Here is a 26,106-nt window from a genome sequence, read left to right as displayed (position 1 = left end):
CCCATTGGAGGCAGTCAAGGCCTTCAACTCAGTCGTTTGGCCTTACATGCTTGTCATTTTAGATAAGATGGAATTTGGTTCTCATATTGTGCTTCAGAACCTCTGGCCAGCCTTAAGGTGAATGTCAAATGGGGTATGGAGTCGAGATATCCCCTTTCCCCAAAACTTTTAGCCTTGCCCTTAAGGCGGCTTGCTTGCTGGATTGAGAGGATGCCCTAAACAGAGGTATGCAGTGAGACGCCCCCTCAGAAGAAAGTATTTCTTAATAAGTGCACAAGGTTGTTCTACATGTGGAAAGGTTCCTGTACAACTTCAAAGTGTTTGGTAAATATACTTGACTCAATATTGATTAGAATAAATAAGCGAAATTTCCACTAACTACTTAGCACCTACAAACTTCCTTCATCTGTCCTTTTAGGATTATGGATGAGGCCTTTAAATATTTGGGAGCGTATGTCGTGAGGGAAAAAAGAGACATCCTTGAACGCCATCTATATGACGTGCTCAATAAATTCAACTGTGGAATACGTCATTGACCATTATTAGCTCTTTTGCTTTGGGACAGAGAAACATCTTATAAGAAGATAGTGCTTCCCATTTTTGTTATTTGCTCCACAAAATAGCCTACTAGGTTACAGGATAATTCTTTAAAAAAGACAATAGAGTACACCATACTTTGTTTTCTGATACCTCCCCCAACAGTTTCAGTAGCCTGGCTACATTGTTGTTTGCATGGTGAAGGGATTGCACTGTTAGGCCTATGCAAGAATTACTGGACGTCACACATAAGGGTAGAAAACGATTGGGCTTCTCTGCCCCAATGGGAACTCTCCATTAGCATGGATAAACATGCTTTGGCCAATCAAGGGTCTCAAGCAGCTTGGAAGGGCAATAGACAAGACAAATGCCCAAACACACAAGGACTAGGGTCGATTTGTGGTATGCTGCAAAGGCTTCTGGGCTAGAAGAAAGGTAAAAGGCGCTACGCTCCTTTGTGTGCCTGCGACATATAGAGGTAGTTAACTCATTGGGTGGGCTTTAATAAATGCAATATATTAGCAATAAGTGCCTTGTGAGACGTCTGGATCTGAAATACCCTAAACTCCTTGAACCAATCAGAATCGGAAAAAAAGCTGACTCCTACAGAAGCCTTTAGATATTTACAGTTCAGCCGTACAATACCTGCCTACTTTTCACAGAACACACCTCTTCAGGTCAATTCCCTATTGAAACATAGGGTGTCGGGCAGATTTGAAGTTGAAAAGCGGACTCTCTGACGTGGAGAACATTAATCAATAATACACCTAAAATACTAGGTCAATTGCAATCGAAATTGGTGGCTAACTTGGGTGAACTAGATGGCATGGAATGCGAAGAGGATCTGCAATATTCCCGCGAGATCACAATCACAACTTGTTACCGACTAGTACCTCTCAAAATTCTGCATAAACCTTTTCATCAGAGGATGTGGGCAGGGTGGGCATTCCTTTCATATACTTTGGTCATACTCTAGACTGCGGGGTTAGGGAAAGGAGTTAAAGCCAATGTTGTATTTCTAAATGGGACTCCCTTGAAGGATGTGATAAGGGACCCCTGAGTCTCCAATATATCAGAAATATACATAGCCTTTGGGCTTAATGGGGGGCCCTGAAGGGTTGGGGACCCCACTGTACCTCAGGGCCTGCAGGGGCCTGTGTTACACCCCTGTTCAGAGCCTGTCTAGCAGATGTAATGAGTACTCCACTGCAGGAAGGGGCAAAGCTTATTTTATTGAGCATATTGAGTGAACCCATGCTAAAGGTATGAGAAACTGTTCTGTGATTTGGATTTGAAAATGTCACGGGAAGACATCGCAAGACAACAGGGTAGCATGGAGGTTTTGGCAATGGGCTGGTGGAATTCAAATATGGACTTAAGCCAGATCAGAGAAAATTATATCAATGAGAGTAAGATTTGTACAAAGAAATTTGAAGTCTGAGACCATTTGATGGTGCTTTTGGGCATCACTTAATGAACAAGGATTGATTTATGCCCATGTATATTTTTATTGACATTATTGCTCCCAGAAGAATGATGCGAGACCAAATACCTCTATGTTGTTCAGGTTGACTCATTGAGGGTCGTGAGTAATTCTCCAGTTGTCCATGGTCAAAAATGTTTCAATACTGTTCTTTTTACTGAGATTATAAAACAGCTTAGCGCCATCCTTGATATCACTCTCCCAACGGATTCCAAAAATATACTATTGGGAATCCCAAATGACGTAGACGCTGCACGTCTACAACTCATCTTTAGTGCCCGGGGCCTGGTTGTCACCAAGAGGGATGTGGCCAGGCGGTGGGGCGCGGCAGAGGTACCCACTATCCAAGAATGGAAGAGAGGGATGGACCTCTACTGCAGCAGAGAAAGTCGTGTATCACAGTAGGGGCTGCCCTCGAAGGTTTTGCAAGAGTATGGGGTTGCTGGATAGATTACTATTGGGCTGGACCTGCTAGATGGTACTGAAGAACCCTCAGCTAGCACAGAACCCTGCATGACTCATGAGCGGTACAGTCAACCGACATGAATGCAACACACTTAAGGCGAGGATGTAATGGGGCTAGATGTGTACGGTAGAGCTTTGTCAAATATGTACAGATTTGCTCATATGGACGTGCTGCTGCCTGGACAGTTGTGTATTGTGTAATTGTTCTCCATACATCTGTTGTTACTGTTTGAATAACAATGTGATTGTTGGGGTAAATATAATAAAAATAAAAATAAACTTTTTTTAACTGTTTTTGTTTTTTTGTTATACAAAATGAATCAAAATCAATACAAATATTTTTTCAATACAATGAGTCGAAATCCGCTGAAAGACCATTGCTCTACCACTGACAGGGGTTTGGGGACCGCATGGTTGGGACCCATGATGCTATGCTGTTCTTCTACAGGTTGAAGCAAACTATTACTGCTAGCTAAACATATTGGAGGCATAAGAATAAACTCATAGGTCAAACATTTTTTCAACTCTGCAGGATCCAAAGAAGTCCTTTTCAGACTGGCATTACTTTCACAGAGTTCATACCAGAATAGACCTTGCATGTTATCAATTAGGTATTCATTGGATAAAGAAGGAACAGGCCCAAGGATCTAGAACTTTCACCAACTGAATGGGCCAAGGGTTTCAGGTTAGACAGCTGGTTTCCTAGAAGTAAAGGGTTTAGTTGAATCCTCTTTAGGGAGATGTTGTACATTTTCAAGCAGGCCCAGGGACTGTTTATTGGCACAAGGTTAGGTAAGTCGTTGGATGTGTCAAAAGATTCCAAATCTACATCTGCTCTAATCCTGCAGTCTGTGGTCACAAAATAGAGTTGAGAAACTCATACCATTGTACAGAGGCTCTGAGAGCTGGTGATGTTCCATGATGGAAAAAGATATCCAATTCTAATGAATATCAATGCAAAGTTTCAGTAGGAACAACATTGTAATGTGGGCAAACAATTATGTGATAAGATACAGAGCACAAGTTAATGGCTTGTTGAATTGGGGATAAGAAATTATTCAAGTGACAGCACAAAAACAATTAGACCAGTAAAAATGGGGAAAGGTTTTGAGAAGACATGGAGCAAAGTGAGATCTCTGATTGATAATCTGCTGTATGAACATTCAACAAGACATTACCTATTTGCCCCTTCCCAGCATGCTGCAGGCGTAAGCTATTAAACAACTCAACCAACACCTATCCATAGACATAACCTTCTGTTCTCAACCTTGAAGTCAATGAGCATTAAAAAGAGGTAAAAGAAAGAAAAAACAGTATGTTGCTAACAGGATAGTAAGAATCCAACCAAATAAGTTAAAATCTCAGGCACTGCTGGCAGTGCCCCTCCTTTTTGGTGTTTCAGAAATTTAGCTGAGAAGGCTGCATTTTGAGAAACGTTATTTTTGGTATGACGCCCCAACAACAACATGTCAATTTTCTGCAAAAACCAAGGCTCAATATGGGCAAACAGCTATCTTTTTTTAAGCTGCAGCTCCTTGCACAAGGCTTTTGGGATGAAACCTAAAACACAGTTGGTGCAGAGTGACAATGCAGGTAAGGTAAAATATGTCTAGTTTCAGTATAAACGCATCACCAGGCTTAGAAGAAGAAAAACCATACAAACTAAAATTCTAATACATTTCCCAAAACCTGAACACTTTTGTAAAACTTCTGACACAGTGAAGCATCACTACACCAACGATGTTTGCCGTTTCAATAACTTTGTAACTTTTTGGGGGTAATTTGTATTGTACATGCAATGCCACTGTAGCTAATGATCACTTCAAATGTCTAAATTTCCACAACAATTGCTAATGCTGGGAGATCAAGGCGATAATATATTTAGGGAGCCCCGTGCTCTTAGACTGTATGAAGTAGGACAGTGGTTCTTAACCTTTTGACTTATGTAGACCCCCACTTAATCACTACTGGATCCCAGGGACCCCCATTGAGTCTCTACTGGAAGCCGGGGGACACGGCCTCGGCATTTTTGATCATTTGAACTGCAAAACGGTACACAAACAAAAGCATACACAAGCACTCATGAAACAAATACACGATTGATGACATGTTCTTTAATTCACAAACAAATATAAAAAAAACAAAATTTTAATTGAAAAGTTGGAGTCTTTCTAAATTCAATTGAGGCCACTCGTTATCCATCCTATATCTTGTTTGATGCACTCGCTCTGCTCTCACAAATCAAATTGGGGAGACTAACTTCATATTTTAGACTCCAATTTTACATTTTCTTTCTTTATTGCTATACAATGTCTTAATCTGTTAACATTATTCAATTTTCTAAGCAGTTGCAGACCACCTGAGAAGACTTTGGGGACTCTCAGGATAAGCACCACTGAACTAGGAGGTTGGAGACTAAAGCCTGACTGTACACCTCTCAATGAACACCAGAGTGTGCATGCTGATACTGGGCTTATGTCCTGAAGTCAGGCTGTTTGTTGGCGGCACGAGGGCCATACCAATGGATGATGTATGGAGAGAGACTGCAGTCTGCAGCGGAAGTGCACTGTAGAGGCCACATCAGGAGCTGTAAAGCAGCTATGCAGAAACAGAATGAGTCTACAGGCCCAGGCCTGCAGTAAAGGTGCAGACTCTTGGGGAGTATGAACACACAAAGAGTTCCCCAAGTCAAAATTTGGAGACATGATACCACAAAAGGTAGTTGCTTGTTTACAATCAAATTGAGTCGATTGGAACAGTATGCAAAACTCCGCTTTCTGCTCACCTGGCACATTTGTCTGCTAAAGCCCTGCTGGTTTTTACTTCACTGGCAGTTCCTTTTGCAGAAAATTGTTATGAACGTCTGGATGACTGTTTTTAAATTGGTGGAGAGACCCTTTCCAGTTACAGACAGCTTAGTGGCTTTAATGACTGATGGCTGCCTAGGCAACTTGATCCTACCCTTACAGCATTTTAAATAATGGCAGCAGACTGAAGTGACGGAGACGTCCTTCCTTTTTTTTGTCATAGTACCTAACTTGTGTTATGTGTCTGGTACATAAATTGGTTTTCGGTGTTTTATTCAGCACAGGTAGGCACACCGTACATCATTATCAGAAAGCCAGAAGGAACTCTCCAAAATACCTTATTCTGGTTTTAATAATAATTGTTCCATTTAAACTGAGTTTCCTAATCATGTCTAGTCTAAAGGCCTCATTACGATGTTGGTGGGACCGATGCATTACAATGCAGATGGTCGAACCGCAGTGGTCGGTGGAAAATAAAGTCACATCTGACAGAATCAAGAATCTCATCAGGGTGGTGGTTGTAATCCTATCCCTTCAATAGAGGCGGTGCCTGTGCAGGTACTGCCGTAGGGATTAGGATGCCTTTTTCCAACTGCCTTTTCACGGTCCGACCGCCATGAAAAGGCAGACGTAAACAGACTTTTTGGACCCCAAGCGGGGGCCCCCGTCCCCCTTGGGCCACTGCTAAGTGGCCTGGGGGGCACATCTTGTGTCCCCCGACAGATCTATGCCACGTGTGCCAGGGACCACATGGTGCCTGGCACACGGTGCATGGATGTGCACAAAGTGCTTTTTTCTACTGCGGCTTGTGCTGTGGCCCTTTTCCTGGCCTGCAGCACAGCCCACAGTAGAAAAAAGCACTTTCCGGCCGTGGTGTTGACGGTCTTATCTTAATAGGGTGGGTGGGACTGTTGACTCCTTATGAGATGGTCTCCTGCCCGATGCAATGGTGGTCGGCGGCCCGACCGACTGCCATTGTAATTAGGGCTTAAGTTCTGCTCTCCTGGTGAGCTTTAAAGACGATGAAACACATGTTTGCAGTTTCTTTAACTCTAACAGTAGTGGAACTGGATGTAATCAACTAATCCAACAAGCATTTACAATGCAACGGTCTCGCCTTTGAATAAGTTAGAGGTATTGGCATTGTAAATGACAATTTTTGTATTTATGTGTTTGTTTTGAAAACAGATAAATAAATGGCATTGTCATTTACAATGCCAATAGCTTAATCTCTCGCAAATGTGAGACCTATTACATTTGCACCCACACACACAGAGCCAAACACACACAGCCACACACACACACGGATGTGGTGGTAGTGGATCTGGTGGATGTGGTGGTGGTGGTGGTGGATGGGGTGGATGTGGTGGAGGATGTGGTGTTTTTTCATCCCACTCAAAGCCCTGCATTCACCCATTCATTCACTGCCACAGAAGTGGACACATTCGCCTAATATGGGAAATACTACTTGAAGCACCTTATTTAGCCTAATCAGTTTGCAATCAGCAGCGGAAAACGCGGAGCGTTTTGGAAAGTCACACCTAGTCAACGAAATGTGACTTCATACCGATGGAACACTTTGCGCTGCACATACGCAAACAACATTCAGTCATATTATATACATGACAGAGTTTGCATTGTGTGGCAAAGCAGATACAGGATATTGTCTAGGTACAATTCAGTTAGCGTATAGCACTTATTACTAAAGTAGGCAGACGTTAGCCTTTGTGAGAAGCATAGCAAAATAAAAATAAAAAAACCAGATCAAGTCAAGGACGCAAACGGCAACATGCTATTATTTATTTACTCGGATGATTTGCATCAAAATGTAACTTGTGAGCACGTTTCTCTAACTCTCCAATAAGCCCATTACAACACTTTGCACAAATGAGATTGAATTGCTCACACAGTTACGATTTGCATACGTTCAAAAGAGTTCTCTGATCTTGTTTACTGCTTGCAAAAGGACCAGCCATGCGAAGGAGACTCATCCATTAGCCTCCCTGATCAGACGAAAATAGTTATTTAAAGGCAGTAAATTCAGGAATGCACGGATGAGATCAGGTGATGAAGGCAAACATGCCTTAACAGGATAGCAGAGCAACACGGGCTCGAGTATGGGAGTCACATTCTGACTCATCGGGTGGGGGGGGGTGAGATTATGGGAATGCAGAGTGCAGCGGACCGTTGGTGCAGGGGGGCGGGTCAAGACAGTGCTGGACATGGAGAGTGGGTGGTTGGCTCGCAGTACTGCCACATATTTCACACGTACTCGGTTTTGCTGGTAAAGTTGCTAGGTTACTATTAACATTTTAAAACAAGTAAACCCACAAGCCAACACTGACACATGCAGAAGGAAACAAACACTTATATATCTATGCACACACAGACAGGCACACACATACTCATGCAAGCAAGCAAACACACACATGCGTGCACGCACTCACTCGTGCAAGCACACACAGAAGCAAACACTGACACATGTAGAAGGAAACATGCACTTCTACTTTATGCACACACAGGCAAGCACACACCCATTCACATATATACCCACATTTGATTAGGGCCTTCAAAACACACACAAGCGTACACCTACCCGCACACACACGTACGCACCCTCCACCTACCCCACACACAGATCCCCCTTCCCCCACTCACGGAAGCACCCACACAGACGAGGGCAGGGTGGACAGTCATATAGAGCCCAGAGACCCAGACGAATCTGCTCAACATGTGCGTTGATGGGAGGGGGCTCTCAGCAGCGTGGTGGTGCCGAAGGAGGGGTAAAGGGGGGGGGAATATGCCAGGTGCACCCCTCCCCGAGTCTGCTGCCAGAGATGCACAGAGGGGCTGGGAGCGCAGTGAAGGGCCTCTCAGAGGCGCCATAGCAACGCGGCCTGATCCAGCAGGAGAAAGGGCAGGGATGAGAGGGTGGGGGCCCTCTCTGCCGCCGCACTCTCCATCTTGAGGCCCCCCCTCTCAATACTTCACCATCACCAGTGATACCCCAGTGCATGTGTGGAGTGTGTGGCTCCTGTGCCGGCCCTACAAGGTAATGAGCAGCACAGACCGCCCTGTGACTGGTGTGGAGGAACCTGAGGGAGGAGTGGGGGTGGGGTGGCTGGCAGGGGTGTGAGCCAGGCTGGTTGTGCTCAGAAGAACAGGGAAGGATGCAAGAGGGTGGGTGCGAGAGGGGTGGTGTAGGACAAAGATATGAAGAGAACATTGCGGATGGGAGTGAAATGAAACAAAACACTTACCGTCGTCCCGAGTTTCAAAATGTAATGTTAGCAGACAAAGACAACGCGTGATGGGGCCAAGGCAAGTGAAGGACAAAATCCAACGAGCGGGCCATGCTCGTGAATCACTAATCACAGGAAGATCCGAAGTCAGGCTGCATTATTAATGCCCATCCTGCCTGCGCTTACCGCGGTGCGTCTTGGTGAGAGCACTCATTTCTGACTGAAAAAAACACTGCTGGGCAGGCTAATGGCAATAACTTGAGACCCTAGGCCGAGCCGGGTGTGCGTGAGAGGCACCAGCTCAGACAGACAGGCCTCGACCCATCCATGACTCCCGCTCTCGGTAATGATTCCTTAGCCTGTCAGCTGTCGGTAATGGCCGGGGTGGAAGAGTTGTCGCGCTGGCTCTTACTGAGCGCGCATGTTAACGAGCCGAGTCTATGTAACAGAGAGCAATTTGTGCCGTAATGTCAGACTTGTGCCTGTGCAACATGAGTCCTTGCCGTTCAGAGTCAATGAAGGAAGCAATAACAAGCCCGGGAATGCGGCCTGAAGGCATTGTGATTTCTAATACATGCCCAACCACAGAGCTGGACTGGTGCATGCACACGCCCACTAAGATAAGACGAGAGAACAATCACCGCCGCAGCCCGGAGGAAAACACCGGAAGCAGATGTCCGGCCCGCCGCCTGGTTGTGGGCGGGGCCGGGAAGAGGTGTGTCCGCTCCCACTGCCTTGCGGAAGCTTTGCCTGTTGTCCTCCGGTCTCCCGAGTCGTGAGGGAGACCGGAGATGCCGTGCCAGCCATGGTGGGGGGGCCCGTGCAGAAGAGGGAGCCCCCGCTGGAGAAGGAGAGACCGGCCCGCCGCCGAGCGCCAGCCGACCCGGTGAGTCCCGAATAGAGAGGAGGGGCGTGAGGCCTCATGTATGCGGCGGCCGGGGGCGCTTCTATGTATGCGGGGGGGGTGTCTCTGTATGTGTGTGTGCGTGCGTGTGTGTAGGTGCGCTTCTGCATGTGTGCGGCGGGGGGTGCGCGCGCGTGTCTGTGTGTGTGTGTGGGCCTTCCTGCCTGCGTGTGCATGTGTGTATCTGTGGCAGGGGACGTGCACGGCGCCGGGCTGGGCGTGTGCGCTCACGAGGTCAAATCTCCGGCAGGAGAAGCTCGTGACAGTCTGCTGTCCACATTCCCCCAAAAGTGATTACATAAGTTGTCTCGCCCTAGACAGCAAAAGCTTTCGCTTTTGCTTTCGTCTAGGCGAGACCTAAAAACTGTAAAACTCGCCTGTACTGCTAAATGTCTGCTTTTGAATGGCACTATTTTCGTGACAGCTTAAAAATGTTGAGTAGGTAAAACAGAATATTGCTTATGGACTGAGTGACACAGGTCACTTGGAATGTTTTCCATCTAAAATGGGTGCTACCTATATTGCTCTTTGTATTTCCTAGCCAATGTATCTTCCCGTTGGTTGGTTCTTCCCAGTTTGTTGGGTCTAGAACATGAGTTTACAGTATGCTTTGCAAGTTACATGAAACACTAGGATTGTACTCGTGAGAACAACGATGGAAGCCCATCCTACTGGTGTGCAATTTCATAAAGTTAGGTTGCATTTTAGCAAAGCTAATTAGGACTTCCAAACAGACTTAATCAAAAGGGAACACATAAGCAAGCAATCACAATAAGCAGAAGGATGCATATATTGTTGCCATTAACATAACTGGTTGCTGAAACCTGAGTTTTGTTATCCCAAAGTTATACAAAACAAAGGGATGGGTAGGGTTTTGTCACTCCATACACATAAATCTATTCAAAATCTGAGTGAGGAAGCCTTAAAGCCACAAAGGACAGATAACATATCTGAGTCTGGTCACACAAACTAAAACTCTCAGATATTTAAGCACATATTTGACAATGATTACTCAGAACCCATACAAAACAGGCACAGATAGGAAACTAGATTACATGAGCCCACACAGAATCAAGTACAGATTAGACATGGCTGACCATATATGCACTCACATCCAAAAACAAATCAGAGACTTACCATAATACACTAACTCAGAATAAAGTACACATTGTAATCTGGTCGCCATCAACCCAAACAAAATAACATGCAACTCCGAGCCACACCACACCACTTCCACACTGAAACAATAATCCCAGTCTGGTAAATTTAAAGGTTATACAAACTACAAATAAAAGCTTGGACACAACAACACGTCATATGAATAAGAGCAGATCTGACACATTATATCTTAAAATAACACAGCACAATGCATAGTTCAGAGCCTGGTGACCCCACTCTTGATCAAGTATAAACTTGAACCGCGGCAGCACAAAACCAAGCAAAACCACTGACGATCTCAGCCTCGCCACCATAAAATCACTTAAAATTATGTCATAGCCAAACCTGGTCATCCCACTACATACTCCAATAAAATTTGTGATTTTAACCTCAGTATCTCAAATCCATATTTGATAAAGTCCAGATCAGAGTCTGGTCACCCAGTATATACAAAGAAACAAGTACAGAAAGGGGTTTGTTTCTTTGTGTTAGTTCTTGCTTTGCCTCACAGCACTGAACCTGTTCATCTGGTCCCTGTGCGACTAGTCACTGCAATAACCCCACATCTAAGTACTATTCAGAAGCCCGTTAGTCTCACACACAACCAAGTACAAATATTAACCTGGTCACTATTCATCGTGACCCAGAAGACCAATGTACAAAAGTCTGGCCACTCCAGACATTACTCAGTGTAGACTCACGCCGCGTTTTCAGGAATACCAAAAACAGCCAAGGACATATCTAAGCCTGGTGATAATAGATCCACACACAATCGTATATTGATATGAATCAGCGTTTGCTTACATGTGGTGTTTCCATCAATTTTATTTATGTAGGTAAATATTGGGTTCATTTTTGTCTTGTTATTTGAGATCTGGCCTTTGAAGCAGCGTTAGGTCTCTCAACAGACCATTCCTTTTCTAAAACAACCATACATCATAAAAACAGCCATACATCATATGCTTACAAAGAGAGGCTATTGGTCAGTGGACTTTATCCACTGGTCTGTTTATTTGTTATTCACATTTTACTTCTGCTCACCACATCATACAGCATGTGGCAAGGAGTCAAACCACTTTAGACAATGGCTCAGTTCACTTTGAATGACTGCATAAAGCCTGTGCACAGTTACCTTCCCCCTAAAATAGCTCCTTTTTCTTCAGGAACAAAGCTTAATTTTATTTGTTGTTTTTAATTTAAATCCAAGCTATTAGTTTTGCCTGCACGTTGAGTGTTAAATGCGTATTTTAGAGTTGTGGTAACAAAGTTATTGAGGCTATAACATTGTAGCTGTCTGTCATTTTGTTAGGTGGTGATTTATTCGTCTCTCCTTCACAAATAATAAAATGCCTGGACCAATTGAAACTCTTGGTTTAAAAAAAAATCACATATGTGATGGCTTTTAAACTGCAAATCTGTTTGACATGCATATCGTGTCCACGTTTTCATGGCGGGATATTTTCAATGTTCGTGGTATATGCTTGGGATAAAAAAGAGTAATAATGTAACCACAGCACCGGCTTGCGAAGGGCAGACCTACTGGCTTTGCCAATGCTTGTTTTTTTATTAACTTCAACGGTTTTAAGTCATGAGTACCATAGAAGTTGTGATGTAGGCTCTGTCCATGTCACTAACATAATCCCACATAGGCACAGGAAGTAGGGGTGAAGGTCACACATACGCACTGGAAGTAGGGGTGAAGGGGAGCTGCAGCATCCCCATAATAAACATGCTGGAGTTCAGAAGGGGAATAAGTAATAATAACGTCTTTAAATGTTGTTATCTTGTGATATTTGCTATGTCTCCAAAGACAGAAGTCTTTTCAGTTCAAATAACTTTATTTCAGCCACCAGAACCATAAAAGTAACCACAAATTTAGAACAAATAATAATAAATAGAAAACTTGTTAAAACAATTTACAGACAATTGCTAGATTAAAAAAACTGATTAAAACAATTAAAACAGCAATTTGCAAAACATATGCATACATATAAAACAGCGAAGTGACACCTAATAGATAATACAATTCCTTCTGATCACCCACATAGCACCCAGAAATTTGGCAACAGAACTAGCAACAGCAGGACGGCAGTCTGCCCTGAGAATGCGAAGGGCAGCAGAGTAGTTGCATACACCTAGCAGCCTGAATATGGGATGTAGCCAGGTCCTATGGGAAGAGGCAAAGGCTGGACACACAAAAAAACGAGCGGTACAGTCTCCTCTGCAGAATTACAGGCCGGACACATACAGGCTCCTCCTTCCAGTTGGAAGTGAACAGTCTCAGTAGTAAGGTACCCACTCGAAACTGAAAATACAGCTTTCTGTCCAATACAGCAAACACCTGATCCCAAAAGATCTCAAACCCCAAAGTAGGCATGAAATCAATAAAAAGCATTAGTTAACTTGGAACAGGAATCTTTGCGAAATTCATTAGCCGTTACAGATACCCAATAGTGCTTTTTCAAAATATCATTGACTAGGAATTTGGTAGACTCTAGGCACTCCCACAGCACAGGCAGACCAAATGAGTAAAGTGCCTCCTTAACATGCAGAAGCCAGGGGACCTTACTGAAGAGATCAATCTTCATAATATCCTTGAGACCTACAACATAGTGTGCTAGTTCAGGGGTAGTCCATAGATGTCTCCAATACAAAACTGGGTGCAACCAAATTTTGTCCAACAACCCCTATACACCCAGGTCCATAAAGAGTGGATACAGTGGAGTACTGGGCAGGAAAGGGGCAAGATTTCTAAGAAATTTGTTTTCGGTTTTACTTAATAATTCATGATTGGAAAACCCCCACAGTTCTGAACCATATAGTGCAGAGGCTAATTCTTTTGCCACATAAATTTTAAGAACGGTGAAATAGGTTTAGTGTATGAAGTTAAATACTCCTTAAGCAATGCCCTGAGGTCTGCTTGAGTTTTCAAGCAGCCTCATGAACATGGGAGTGCCAGGTCATACCCCCAGAGAACGTCACTCCGAGATAAGTAAAGGAGTAGACCGTCTCAAGGGTAGCTCCCCTCAGGTCTGTTCTCCCCCTAAAGGATTTATGTTGATTAAATGACATCACTTTAGTTTTAGAAGAGTTGATCTCTAGGCCACGAGCAAGACAATACTCGTCAAAATGAGTCAGAATTTTCTGAAGCTCGCTCGGGGTCTTGAAGATCAACAGGGTGTCCTCCACAAAGAGAAGAATCAGAGTTTTAGTTTGTGCCAGTGAAGCAGCATGGGTATCAGCCTGGGACAAAAAATGGACAATATCGTTAATGATTAGCGAGAACAGGGTGGGTGCCAGGACGCAACCTTGGTGGACAGCTTTGTGGACTGGCACCCTATCAGACAGTTTATCCTGGTCCCCCCATCTGACACTCACATAATTGTCCTCATGTAGGCAAATTAGTAACAATAAAATGTGAGAAGACATTGCCAGGTAAGAAAATGCTTTCAAAAGGACAGACCTGGGGACCAAGTCAAAGGCCAGTTTTAGATTGACGAATGCGACATAAAGGAACAGCTCTCCTTTTCGCACCAATAATGTCACCTCGAATAAGTGAGCTGCAGCCCCTGATATAACGTATCCAGTGTGTCACTTTATTCTTTAAGGATTCCTCCCCTTCATGGCTAGCATTAGAAACCAGCTTGGGAATAGTGATCATCATGGTGGAAACAGTGTTAGTAGGTTTGGTTTTAGTATGGCGCAGGGAGATGCTAGAATTGTGTCTGTCACTAGCCCCGGAAGAGCAAGAAGGGAAGGCGCTGTTTGGAACTGTGCGCTAACCTTGTGCAACCACAAGCTGAGTGCTGCGAGTGGTATCAAATACCCTGTTTTGATCCAGAGTCCATGAAGCCACATGTCTAGGAGGATAAGGTTTGCAATAGGGGCGGAGTCCAGTAAGGAGGGGAGCCCATGTTCGAAGGGATCCCCATTTGATTGAGAGGGGCAACAAATGATCAATAGGTGGGCACAGATTAATTATTTTGACCATTAACCACATGGTCCTTGCTAGGGGCTAAAAGATGATTTAAAGAATTGGCCACCTCACCGGCCATAGATTTTAGCACCCCCACCTTAGTTTTCAAATCTAATATAAGAGCAGTATAATGAGCCTGATAAGAAGGAATGAAAGCAAGAGCATCATGTTCCGCAGGTCGGCCCACGTGATAACCATCATCAACCTAGGCATTTTCAGCTCAGACAAGGGGGCAAAGCGATTACTAAAAGGCAAAACATCCTCCTCTGAGACCTGTAATGCTTGAGCAGGTACAGGATGTACTAGCACAGGTATTGACAACAAGTCTACTTTGTCCCCAGTTTATGGCTCCAGGGCCCGACTGCTGTTTCTCTTGAACAATCTGGGAATTTGTTTTTGCTTGGATAGAGAATCTGGAGATGGAGAGCTGCTAGAAGGAGGAGCAGGGGCTTCAGGGGCGGGGCAAGAATCTCCTCACATTGTCAATCCTGTCCAGCACACACTTACCTCTGGCGTGCTTTTGGGTCTTTCAGATTTTCTTGTTTGCCAGGCCGCCGAACCCCCTCGGCAACCTTCCTTTTCCCAATTTATGGATAACAAGGTGCCAATAACATAAATGCACATAAAGCTGTACAGCAACGAGTCAAAAGTTTCCGCAAATTAGGTGTTACCGGGCACGCCAACTGGCTTGCAGGCACCTCAGACAAACTAGCTCGCTCATGCAACATGAAGTAACTATGGGCAGCAGAGTATTTTGAGAAGTTGACAGACAACAGTAACTTTGGGGGATCAGAGTGAACATTAGGGGGGTGACCCAGACCAGCCTCCTACGGGTTCCGATCGGTGTGGATGGGCCCGCCTTTGGCCTGAACTTTGCCTTGGTGCGGCCAGAGCGTTTCCTGCACAGCGGGCTTGCTGTAATACTTTCAGGGCTCGTCGAGAGAGAGTGTGGCTTCATACCACACCCATACCACGCTTCTCCTGAATGGGTGTGGCTCATTTGCTATGCTTATTTTTTGTGTGACCCTTCGATTTTTCACAATCCCTATGACTTCAGTTATGTAACATTAATGGCAGCCCCCAACTCCGAAAATGGTGCCGGTTACCAAAATGATCACATTCCCGGTCTCCAAGGCATGTGGTGAATGATTATACTTAAGGTTTGAATGCTGCCCATAATTCAGGATTGTAGGAATGCTCATAGCTTGCTTCTCTGTGTGGGCCACCTTACTCCTATATGCAAGCCCTAACCAGTGCTTACATTGTGGCCGAGCTTACACATATTTCTGGGGGCTGCTGGGACTTTTTCAGCAACAGATTGTGACCCACAGCCTGAGAGGTAAAAGTAAAAATTTAAGAAAGATAGAGCAAAATAAAGATAGGACAACAGCGACAAAGGGAGAAAGCAGGAATGAGGAAAAAGCCTGCTAGAGTGAGAGAAAGACATAAGAAGTGCAAAGTGGCTGGAGAAAGAGGCATACGCTGGTATCATACCTAGGCAGCTAAGAAAAACTTCGGACCCCTTCACATTTTTTTTTTTTTGCTTTTTTTTTTTTTTTTTACAAATAAAACTCTGGCACTCACAGTGCCGCCCCCCACCGTTGTGTGACCTACTGATCCAAACTCAGTATTTTCAATACCATGAATTAGCTGAATTTGCTTTACCTTCTTCTCCTCCTGTAAAGCTATTACTTCGTGATAGCGTGGGATGCAAGGGTCATATTTCTTCTTATCTTCTTTCTTGAGGTTGACATTTTCATAATGCACTGCACTTTCCCTTTAGAAAGGAAAAGGGGAGATTTATGAGCCTACATTTCAAAATGGACCGACATCTCGGCAAGCAGGCTGAAAGCTTTCTGCTCCTTTCTTGCATATATTAAAACCAGCTGCTCTTGGCAATTGCTAATAGGGGTAATGATTATTCACTAATGCGAGGATATGCACTTATTAAAAAAAGCTGCAGTGCGCACCTGGAGCAGACAGACGAGTGAGCTCAGCTTTCCTCACTTCTCTCACATTGCTGACAGCTGAGGCAGGCAGCTCCCTCATGCTCGAGTTAAAATAGGCCCCATCGCCCCTCACCTGCCCCCACTTCAGTAGAGTCAAAATTGGAACATCAGAGGAGGACTCACAAGGCAGGTCTCTGACAGGTCACTTCCATAGGAACAACAAAATATAACAAAATGCAGGTATTAAATGAGAATTCAGACAGACGCAGGGATGGAAAGGCAGGGACGTGGAACTGTGCGTCACGGAGATAGGGACACAGAGAAGGGATAACACACGCACATGGAGACACAGTTATATGAAACTATATAAGAAGAGTGTGGCACATATATATATGAAAAATGGAGTTACAGAGAGAGGGAAGTACAAACAGGGTGGGCAGCTCCTCCGTTGGAGAGAAGGAGCGTTGCCCCACTTAAATGCCCCTAAAGCCTCAGAGATTAAAACTAAAATGGTAATTTACAACCATTTTATTTTTCATCCACCCGTCCCGAACAGAGCGTCTGGAAGGGGCGGGGTCTCTTGAGTGGCACCAGCAGCAGGGAGGAGGCCCCAACCCCTTCCTGGGGACTGTGCACTGTTTAAAGTGTGCGTGTCCCTTTGGCCGGCAGTCTTGAGACTGCCACCCAAACATGCGCACTATAAAATTCTCAATCCAGCAGTTTTATGGGTTTGAGGGTAAGTACAACCCTCCAGCACGCTGTGAAATGCCGAGACGGGCCACTCTCCCTCCAATTAGGGCGATGCTCTCATGCTGTTTAACAGCATGTGAGCAGTGTCAGGATTGGTCAAGGGAGTTGCAGCAACCAGTTCCAGTTACTGAGGCAAAAGAAGAGGTCCCAAGTGAAGGACGTCATGTTTTTAAGTGTATTATTTTTAATATTATTACTTGCGCGCGCCGCCCCTTCCTCCCCGTAGATGTCAGCCACCACTGTAGTGAAGCAGGGAAATAAGTAGGCAGGGAGAAAAGAAGGCACCTGGGCAGGGAGATACACAGGAGGAAGACAAACAGACTCAGTCTTGCCTCAAATGTTGCAGCCTTTTCAGACTGTATACACGTCAGGGATTAAACCTTGCCCTTTCAGAATACATATTTTGTTGCTGTTTTGGGGGGCGTTAAGAGAGTCCAATTTATTGGGAAACACGAGAATTCAGGAGATCTATGCTGGAGAGGTGAATATGGAGAATGGAGAGCTTTGATTAAGGTTGCAAAAGTGAATGACAGATCAAACAGGTAAGGGCAGGTGGGTGATGTTGAAGAGAATTGGTGGGAAGTTGTGTCCAGTGGCAGAAAAAAGAAAGAAAGAAGTGGGGAACCCTAGGTATTTTCCAATCACTCCTTTATATTAAGTACTCTAGGGGCCCGATTCACAGAATTAACTTAAAACAAAATCCTAAACTTACAACTTTTGATATTCACAGAAGGCATTTAGTAGTAGTAAAGTTAGGATTTTGTCTTAAGTCTGTCTTAAGTCTGTCCTAAGTTTGTCTTAAGTTTGTCTTAAGTTTGTCTTAAGTTTGTCTAAAGTCTGTCTTAAGTCTGTCTTAAGTCTGTCTTTAGTCTGTCTCAAGTCTGTTCTAAGTTTGTCTTAAGTTTGTCTTAGGCCTGCCCTACTACTTTTGGTATTCACAGAAGGCATTTAGTAGTAGTAAAGTTAGGATTTTGTCTTAAGTCTGTCTTAAGTCTGTCTTAAGTCTGTCCTAAGTTTGTCTTAAGGTTGTCTTAAGTTTGTCTAAAGTCTGTCTTAAGTCTGTCTTAAGTCTGTCTTTAGTCTGTCTCAAGTCTGTTCTAAGTTTGTCTTAAGTTTGTCTTAGGCCTGCCCTACTACTTTTGGTATTCACAGAAGGCATTTAGTAGTAGTAAAGTTAGGATTTTGTCTTAAGTTTGACTTAAGACAGAGTTAAGACAGACTTAAGACAGACTTAAGACAGTCTTAAGACAAACTTAAGACAGACTTAAGACAGACTTAGGACAGACTTAAGACAGACTTAAGACAAACTTAAGACAAACTTAAGACAGACTTAAGTCAGACTTAAGACAAACTTAGGACAGACTTAAGACAGACGAAAGACAGACTTAAGGCAAAATCCTAACTTTACTGCTACTAAATGCCTTCTGTGAATACAAAAAGTAGTAAGTTTAGGATTGTGTCTTAAATTAGTTCTGTGAATAGTGCCCATAAACACCACCGATATTCTAAATCTGCTCACTTCAAATGTCTGTTTTCCTAGCAGAGTTTTCAATCATAGGGCTATCACAGTGCTATCTGTGCCAAACTAGAAAAGCAACAAAAACTTTTTCTAGTGAATTCTTGGTGTACATTTATGGAGCTGAGCTGTATTCAAGGAGGATTTGTTTTTTGTTATGCGAACGCCAGGCTCCTTGTAGCTTTCCAACTGTCGGCTGTGATGCATACGTTTTTGGTGATGTTGGGTAAAGATAGGCGGAGTTTTGGAACTCATTCCTTTAGGACAGGTGTGGCTACATAGGCGACCAGATTGAGGCACATATTAACAAGCCCTCTGCGCCACCAGAGCATCACGTCTTTGAATGATCCAGTGGCGCAGGGCCATCTTCCATATTTGCATGGTGGCGCTAAGCCACTTTGCGTGCGTTAACGCCACCTGGTAAATAGGTCCATTTCCGCTGCAGTCCTCTGCGGCAAAGGGGCGTGCAATGGGTGTTGCTGTGGGCGTTCTACTGCAACACCCATTGCTTTTTGACGATGCCTCAGATTTACAGGAATGGAATACTGGGCGTTATAATGGCGCAACAAGGAGAAATTATTATTTTCTCCTCGTTAATTGCTCTTTTCCATGTGTGCTGCATTCTGTCGCACACATAGAAGGTGCAAATTACTACTATTGATTGTTTATGTACAGGAAGGTGTCCCTTCCTGCACATAAACAATCTTCCCTGCAGAGTAGGCACCAATGCCTCATGACAGCAGGGTGCCTACGCTGGTGCTAGGCGCTTTTATTTCTCTAGGAGAAACACAGGGATGCGCCGTGTTCTTGTGAATACAGCTCAACCAAGTGTTTTAAAAATGTCTGAGCGCAGCGCTACCAAATTTGGCGCAGATCCACGCTCCATCAATTTCTTGTGATTATGCACCCTAGACTTTTGTTGAATGTCAGGAAGAATTTGGGAAGGTAGTCACCAAACTGTTGCATGAGATATATAAGACAGATGGAGGAACAATATTAATTAAGGATTGCTAGTGTTGTTTTGTTTTTGTTTCTTGCAGGCTTTAAAGCCTGCAAGAAACTGGTTCGCTGGTGATTATTTCCTGCAGTGGGCAGCGAAACAGGCAGAGAAGAGGACTTTTGGAAAATCATTGGGCATAAGACCAGATGCCTCTAGGGTTGAATGGTGGGGTATGAGTGATGTGAAGTGGGGGCAGCAGTGGCCTTAGTTGGCAGAGCTGGTGTTGATGTGGGTGTGCCCATCGCATGTACTGCTCATCCACCTGGGTGAGAACGATCTAGTTCAACTTTCTGGTTCAGACTTTTGACGGTGATGAAAGGGGATCTGGATAGAATAGCTTATGCACGGTCAAGAATTTAAATATTTGGACGGAGCTAGTGCCAAGATGAGCTTCGTGAGGAGAGTTGAGGCATACCGCTGTAGAAAAGACCATATATAAAGTGAATAGGGAGAAGCAACAGTTTTGTATTAGGAAGAGGATAGGTTTGTTGCAGCACAACAGCATAGTATAGGGTCATTTTTTTTTGTTTCAGCAAGAAGAGGTACACCTTTCTTTTGTAGTTAATGAATATTATATGCCAGAGATATGGGTCATGGTGGATAAGAAAATAGTAGTCCGCTTACGGTGCAGAAAACATGGTACAGCATGGCTGTTAGCGTGACAGCCCATGAACTGTATGTAAGGTAAGGCTGACAAAGTGACAGACCGTGAGCGGATGTGGGAAGAGGGAAGTACGCTGTTGGAGCGCCAGCACTGCACAGTTTTTGAGGGAGCAGGAAATCCCCTATTCACTGTTTTCCTGGTTTTCAGGGAAGCACAGGGCTGAGGCCCTAAGCCGGAACGGTTGGGGTGTCTTCGGATGGACGTTTAAGGATGTGGTACAGGGAAGATTATGCTTGGGTCATGGTTGAATGGGTGGTGGTTGGAGAGGAAGTTGGATGGTAGTGGATAATAGGGTTATTTGATTGAATGAGTTCATATTTGCGTGCCTATGGGTGGGGTTTAGGTTTCGAAATGTGAGGGGTAGGATTTATTGTAATGCTAATATTTAGCTGTGGACCTGTCCTAATAAAGCAGCGTTTTGCTATCTAATGGTGGCCGTGGTTATTTATGCCCCATCCTGCCCACATGACTCTCCTCTCACACGTTTTTAACCCCGGCATTGCTTATTTTCCCTCCCTGTCACACTAGTATCATATAGTGAGTCTTTGAATCCCCCCCTGCCTTAAATGCCTGTTCAACTGCAGAAACACTTGACCCAACAGCAACATTGCCAGAGGGTGAGCTAATCACACTGGAAGACACTAGTCATGTCAAACAAATCCTCCATTCTGAATATAAATGTACCCTGAACAATCCAATCAAGCAGAATGGACAGAAAGGTATCCATTTTATTACCCTAGCATGCCCTCCCCATTGTGGAAGGAAAACAATGGAGGATTTCACCTTTTTCCTAGGTTTATTTTTCTCACGTGTGACTCATCCTATCACTGCCCACCATCCATGCAGAGCCACCAGTATGTCTATCTCTCATGTGACTCCGGCAGTACCACCGCTCCGCTGCAGGTACCAGCCTAGCAGCCTGACTTGAGATACACTTTTTCTGAATCTAAATGAATGGATCTTTTCTTAACTAGAGTTAGTCTAGATAGATGGAATAAGTACAGAGCAACATGTTCAGTAATAATGTATCAGGTAATGCTCCCTGCCATTCTGTGAAACTCTTCTTACCTTTCCTTTATAGATAACTCTCACCCTCGCTTTTTATTAACAAGATTCTGTTTACATTTTATGCTACTGATGTTGGGATATCCACCCAATGCATATTCACCAAGTCAACTTTCCTGCTGCCCATGTGATGACCATTCAAAACAATTTACCTCTCACGTTCTGTTCTTTTGCTCTCTCTATACAACTGAGAGGAAAAGGTTCATTGTTCCGATACTGCAAAAATTGACCTTACAATCTTATAGACTAGCGCTCTTAATTCTTCCACAACTTGAATCAACATTTATATGTTTTATTACCTCCTCGTCCGTCTTCCCGTCCCCTTCCTTAACAGTGAGCAACTTGTCTGCTCCACAGAAACCGTATACCTAGCAGAGCTGTAACACTTTCCCCAACATGATGCCACCTAGTTGGTTTGCATAAAGGGGAAGTGCGTCATGACAACATCCTGTTTGCTTTTTTCTGACTTTGTCAGTTTCCATGCGCCTAGCAGAGTGGGTGTTTTTTATTTACATTTCATTTTTGTTTTCCTGGCGACCTGCTTTAGCTGCTGCTTTTCTGCCTCCTTCACTTCTGCCTTAGGCGGGTGGTTGGGGATGTGTTTTAGATATAGTATGTGAAGGTGGTATTTGTTTATTTGGATTTTGGTGGCCTGCTCTAGCGTCCGCTTTCATGTCCAGTTCTCATTTCGCATGCGACTCTGCGGCTTACCGGTCACCAGGCTTTAGCGGGTGTGTGCCTTTATTTCTTGCTTTATTGTGTGGTCCAGTCCCTGTTGAAGGATTTCCAGGCTCTGGATCTTCTATTACAGGAGGGGGAGGATGACTCATCTCTCCTAGCTCTCATGGAACTGCAGGTGCGCTATCTTTCTGACATTTCCTGTGACAATTTGCATGCGGCGGCAGCGGGTTCTGGGGCTTCCATTGCTGCTCGTTGTCATATCTGATGAAGTCTTGGAAGGCGAAATCGTCTCAGAAGTCCGTCCTGTATAAGTTGTCGTTTGTCGGTTCCAAGGTCTTTGGACCCCAGCTGGAGGACTTGGTCAAGCAATCAGCTGAAAATCGTTAGCTTGTTGCTCCTGTTTGCCCTCCTTCTCGAGGACATGGTTTTGGTTATTGCAGTGCTTTTGGCTTTCCTTCCACCAGGGGTGCTCCACAGCCCTTTCGTGGCAGGGGTCATGGCCGTGGGCCCCTGGTGGTGCCAATTTCCAGGCCCAATCGGTGGTCCTGCCTCCGCTCCTTCTCCAAAGCAATGACTGTCTGCCTTTTCCAGTTGGGGGTTGCCTACGCTTCTTTTTTCATCGCTGAGTGAGTCTTCCATATGCCTGGGCAGTCCAGACGGTGTCCTCAAGTCACCGGATCGAGTTTTCCTCTCCTCCCCCTCCCCCCGGTCTTCTGTGAAATTCCTCTGCTGCGTAATCTTCTGAGGCGGGCAGCCTTGCTGGAGGGCGTTCAGCTTCTCTTAGAGAAGGCAGCTATTGTGGAGGTCCCTCCTCTGGAGAAGGGGCTGGGTTGTTATTCCATCCTCTTTCTGGTCTCCAAGAATGATACAACTGTGTTGGAACTAAAAGAGGGTAAATCTCTACATTCCTCGTCATCATTTCAAGATGGTGACTTTGCTGTCTATCCTGCAACTGGTGCTGCCAGGGTGCTTTATTGCCTCCCTCGACCTGATGGACGCCTATCTGCATGTGCCCATCCATCCTGCAGATCAGCAGTTTCTTCGCTTTGCTGTGGGTTCCTGGCACTTTCAATTCCAAGTGCTTCCTTTCGGCCTTTCATTGGCGCCGAGGGTTTTTTTGAAGCGCTTTGCCCCTCTGGTGGGTAGTCTCCATTCCAAGGGACTTCAAGTTTTTCCCTACCTTGATGATTGGTTGATTGTTTCTCCTTCTTTTTCTCAGGCACAGAAGGATGTGGACCAGGTCTGTCATCTTCTGGAGTTCTATGGGTTCCTCACAATCAAAGGAAGTCATCCCTGCTGCCCTCCCAGACTCTGAAGTTTCTGGGGGTTCTCTTCTGGATGGATCTGGGGATGGTATTCCTCTCCCAGGAGAGACAATTGACTTTGTTTGAGCATATTTCGTGGGTTCTGTCTCAATCCAAGGTGTCTGCCCGGCTCTGGCTGCGGAGTCAAGGAGAGATGGCTTTCACTCTGCATCTCTGTCCTTGTGCCCGTCTCCATCTGTATCCCCTCCAGCATCACATTCTGGCCCACTGGGATCCTGCATCTCAGGACTACGATGCCCTTATTCCTGTTACGCTGGGGATTCGGGCTGCTGGAGATTTGGGCTGCTCTCCAATGGTGGGTGTCCGCTCAGTCTCTTTCCTGGGGTTTCGACCTTCTTCCTCCTCCGGCCCTGGTGGTGTTATCGAGGGCTCAGGGTCGGTGGTCCCGATTCGAGGCTCTCCAGTCGTTGAACTGGAAGGAATTGAGGGCGGTTTGCTTGGCCCTTCTGTGGTTTGCTCCCCTACTTCGGAGCTGTGCTGTCTCTGTTCAGACTGACAACCACGTTGTTCACGTTTATGTGAATCGGCAGGGGGGCATGTGCCGATCTCTGTTTCTCCTTTCCAGGAGAATCAGTATTTGGGCCGAGCGGAATCTCCTTTCTCTGACGGCTGTCTATCTTCTATGGAGGGAGAATGGGCCTGCGGACTCTCTGGGCAGGGTGTTTTCTTCCTCGGTGACCATGTGTCTGTCCCCTCTTCTGTTCGATCGGATTCTCTCCCGATTCGGCCTTACTTGGCTGCATCTCTTTGCCTTGAAGGAATTGGCGCTTCTTCCTAATTTTTGCAGCCTCATTCCTTCTCAGCTGGCCTGGGCGATCGATGCTTTCTCCGTTCCGTGGTCCCTGGGACTCCTGTTTACCTTCCTGCCCTTTGCCTTGATTTCCCGGGTCCTCCGGTAGATTCAAGTGGATCGGGCAGAGGTTCTTCTGGGGGTGCCAGAGTGGTCCTGGTGGCTTGGTTTCTCCTTCTGCTTGCCTTGTTGGTGTTCCCCCATTGGCAGTATCCCCTGTGTCCCTCTCCACTGTGTGCTCCTCTTCTCAGCATGGCCTCTCTGCGCCACCTCCGGCTGGGGGTTTGGCACTTGAGAGGTTAGGTTAATTGGGCCAGGGTTGTTCTCTCGAGGTGGCCCAGAGCATCCAATTGTCTTGTAGACCTTCCGCCCTGAAATTGTATGACCGTCATTGGAAACACTTTTCCTCCTGGTGCCTGGGGAAGGGCCTATCTTTATCTTCCTGTGCTGCTGTGCGGGCACTGGACTTTTTACGTGATGGGTTTGTCTTGGGGTTGGCAGTCTCCACTCTCCGTGCTCAGTGGGCTGCCATTCATGCCTTTAGGGGTTCTTCTGTGGCTTCTGTCTCCCCTTTGGTGGCTCGAATTTTGCGGAGCTTTTTGATACAGCGTCCTGTTTCATCTTCTCCTGTTTCGACCTGGGATCTTCCCCTGGTTCTGCAGGCCTTGACTAGGCCCCCTTTTGAGCCTTTGCTCTCTGTGGACCTTAAGTACCCGTCGGCTTAAGTTTTTTTTTTGGTGGCCGTTTCTTCTGGGCGGCGGGTTGGTGAGCTTGGTGCTTTGATGGCTTCCCCCCCTTTTTTGCACTTTTGCCCAGACAAGGTGATTCTCCATCCTAGTCAGATTTTCTGCCCTATGTTTTATCTTCTTTCCACAGTCAGGAGGATATTGCCCTTCATCCTTCCTTGTCCACCTTGACTGGTTGGGTGAAGTGTGCTGGTATTTTAGCTTATGAGTCTGCTCACTGTCCTCTCCCTTCTTCTGTTCAGGGTAGGCCCACCCGAGATGTCTCCTCTTTCTGGGCCATGTTAAATGGTGCCTCTTTGCATGGCATTAGTAATGCTGCCATGAGGGGTCTCCCCATACCTTTGTTTCCCATTGCCATCTTCAGTTGGGGATGGCGGCCTCAGCACTCATGTTTTGTCTGCTGTACATGGTCTGTGATTTGTACTGCTTTCCTTCTTAGTAAATGGCCCTGTATTGATGCATTTCTTTGTCTTTTTTCTAACAAACACTGTGCGCTTGGGTATGGGCTCACTGTTAAGGAAGAGGATGGGAAGACGGACGAGGAGGTAATGACCGGTTACTCACCGGTAATATTAATTACGAGTCCTGGTCTTCCCGTCCCATTCCTGAGCCCTCCCCTCCCTCCCTGTTTTTGTTTTCAGGTGAATGTTTTGTATTTGGTTTCTTCTCTGAGTTTCTTTGATATTCTCAGGATCTTCTCATGACACACATCCCCCTTTATGCACACCAAGTAGGTGGCGCCACATTCGTGTTAAAGCTCTGTTAGGTATAGGGTTTCTGTGGAGCAGACAAGCTGCTCACTGTTAAGGAATGGGACGGGAAGACCAGGACTCGGAGTAATGAATATTACCACTGAGTAACCAGTCATGACTGCGTCTTTTTTAAATGCTGTTTTAAAATCTATAAGTGCCACTGCTATTCAGCCAAAATGCATTTAGATTTCGGCTAACGCCAGTGCAGTTATATCTTGTAGATAGCTTAACTCTTTTACACTGTTAAGACAAATAACGGCTTCTAATTCTATTGCCAAATGTATTAAGGCTAGTTT

General features: G+C 45.2%; 1 protein-coding gene across 1 annotated transcript in view; it reads right to left on the bottom strand.

Annotated features, from left to right (window-relative positions):
- STPG2 (sperm tail PG-rich repeat containing 2) overlaps window positions 1-26,106 on the bottom strand; it is a 2,154,459-nt gene that overhangs the window by 1,735,622 nt on the left and 392,731 nt on the right. Inside the window, exon 6 of the mRNA XM_078677832.1 lies at window positions 16,238-16,349. Coding sequence (XP_078533958.1) covers window positions 16,238-16,349 — 112 coding nt within the window. The remainder of the gene's footprint in view (window positions 1-16,237; window positions 16,350-26,106) is intronic.

Source organism: Lissotriton helveticus, chromosome 2_1 (genome assembly GCF_964261635.1).
Source record: "Lissotriton helveticus chromosome 2_1, aLisHel1.1, whole genome shotgun sequence".
In the NCBI taxonomy this organism is placed as follows: domain Eukaryota; kingdom Metazoa; phylum Chordata; class Amphibia; order Caudata; family Salamandridae; genus Lissotriton; species Lissotriton helveticus.
The sequence above is the reverse complement of the archived record's forward strand: the minus strand, read 5'-3'. Positions and strand labels throughout refer to the sequence as shown.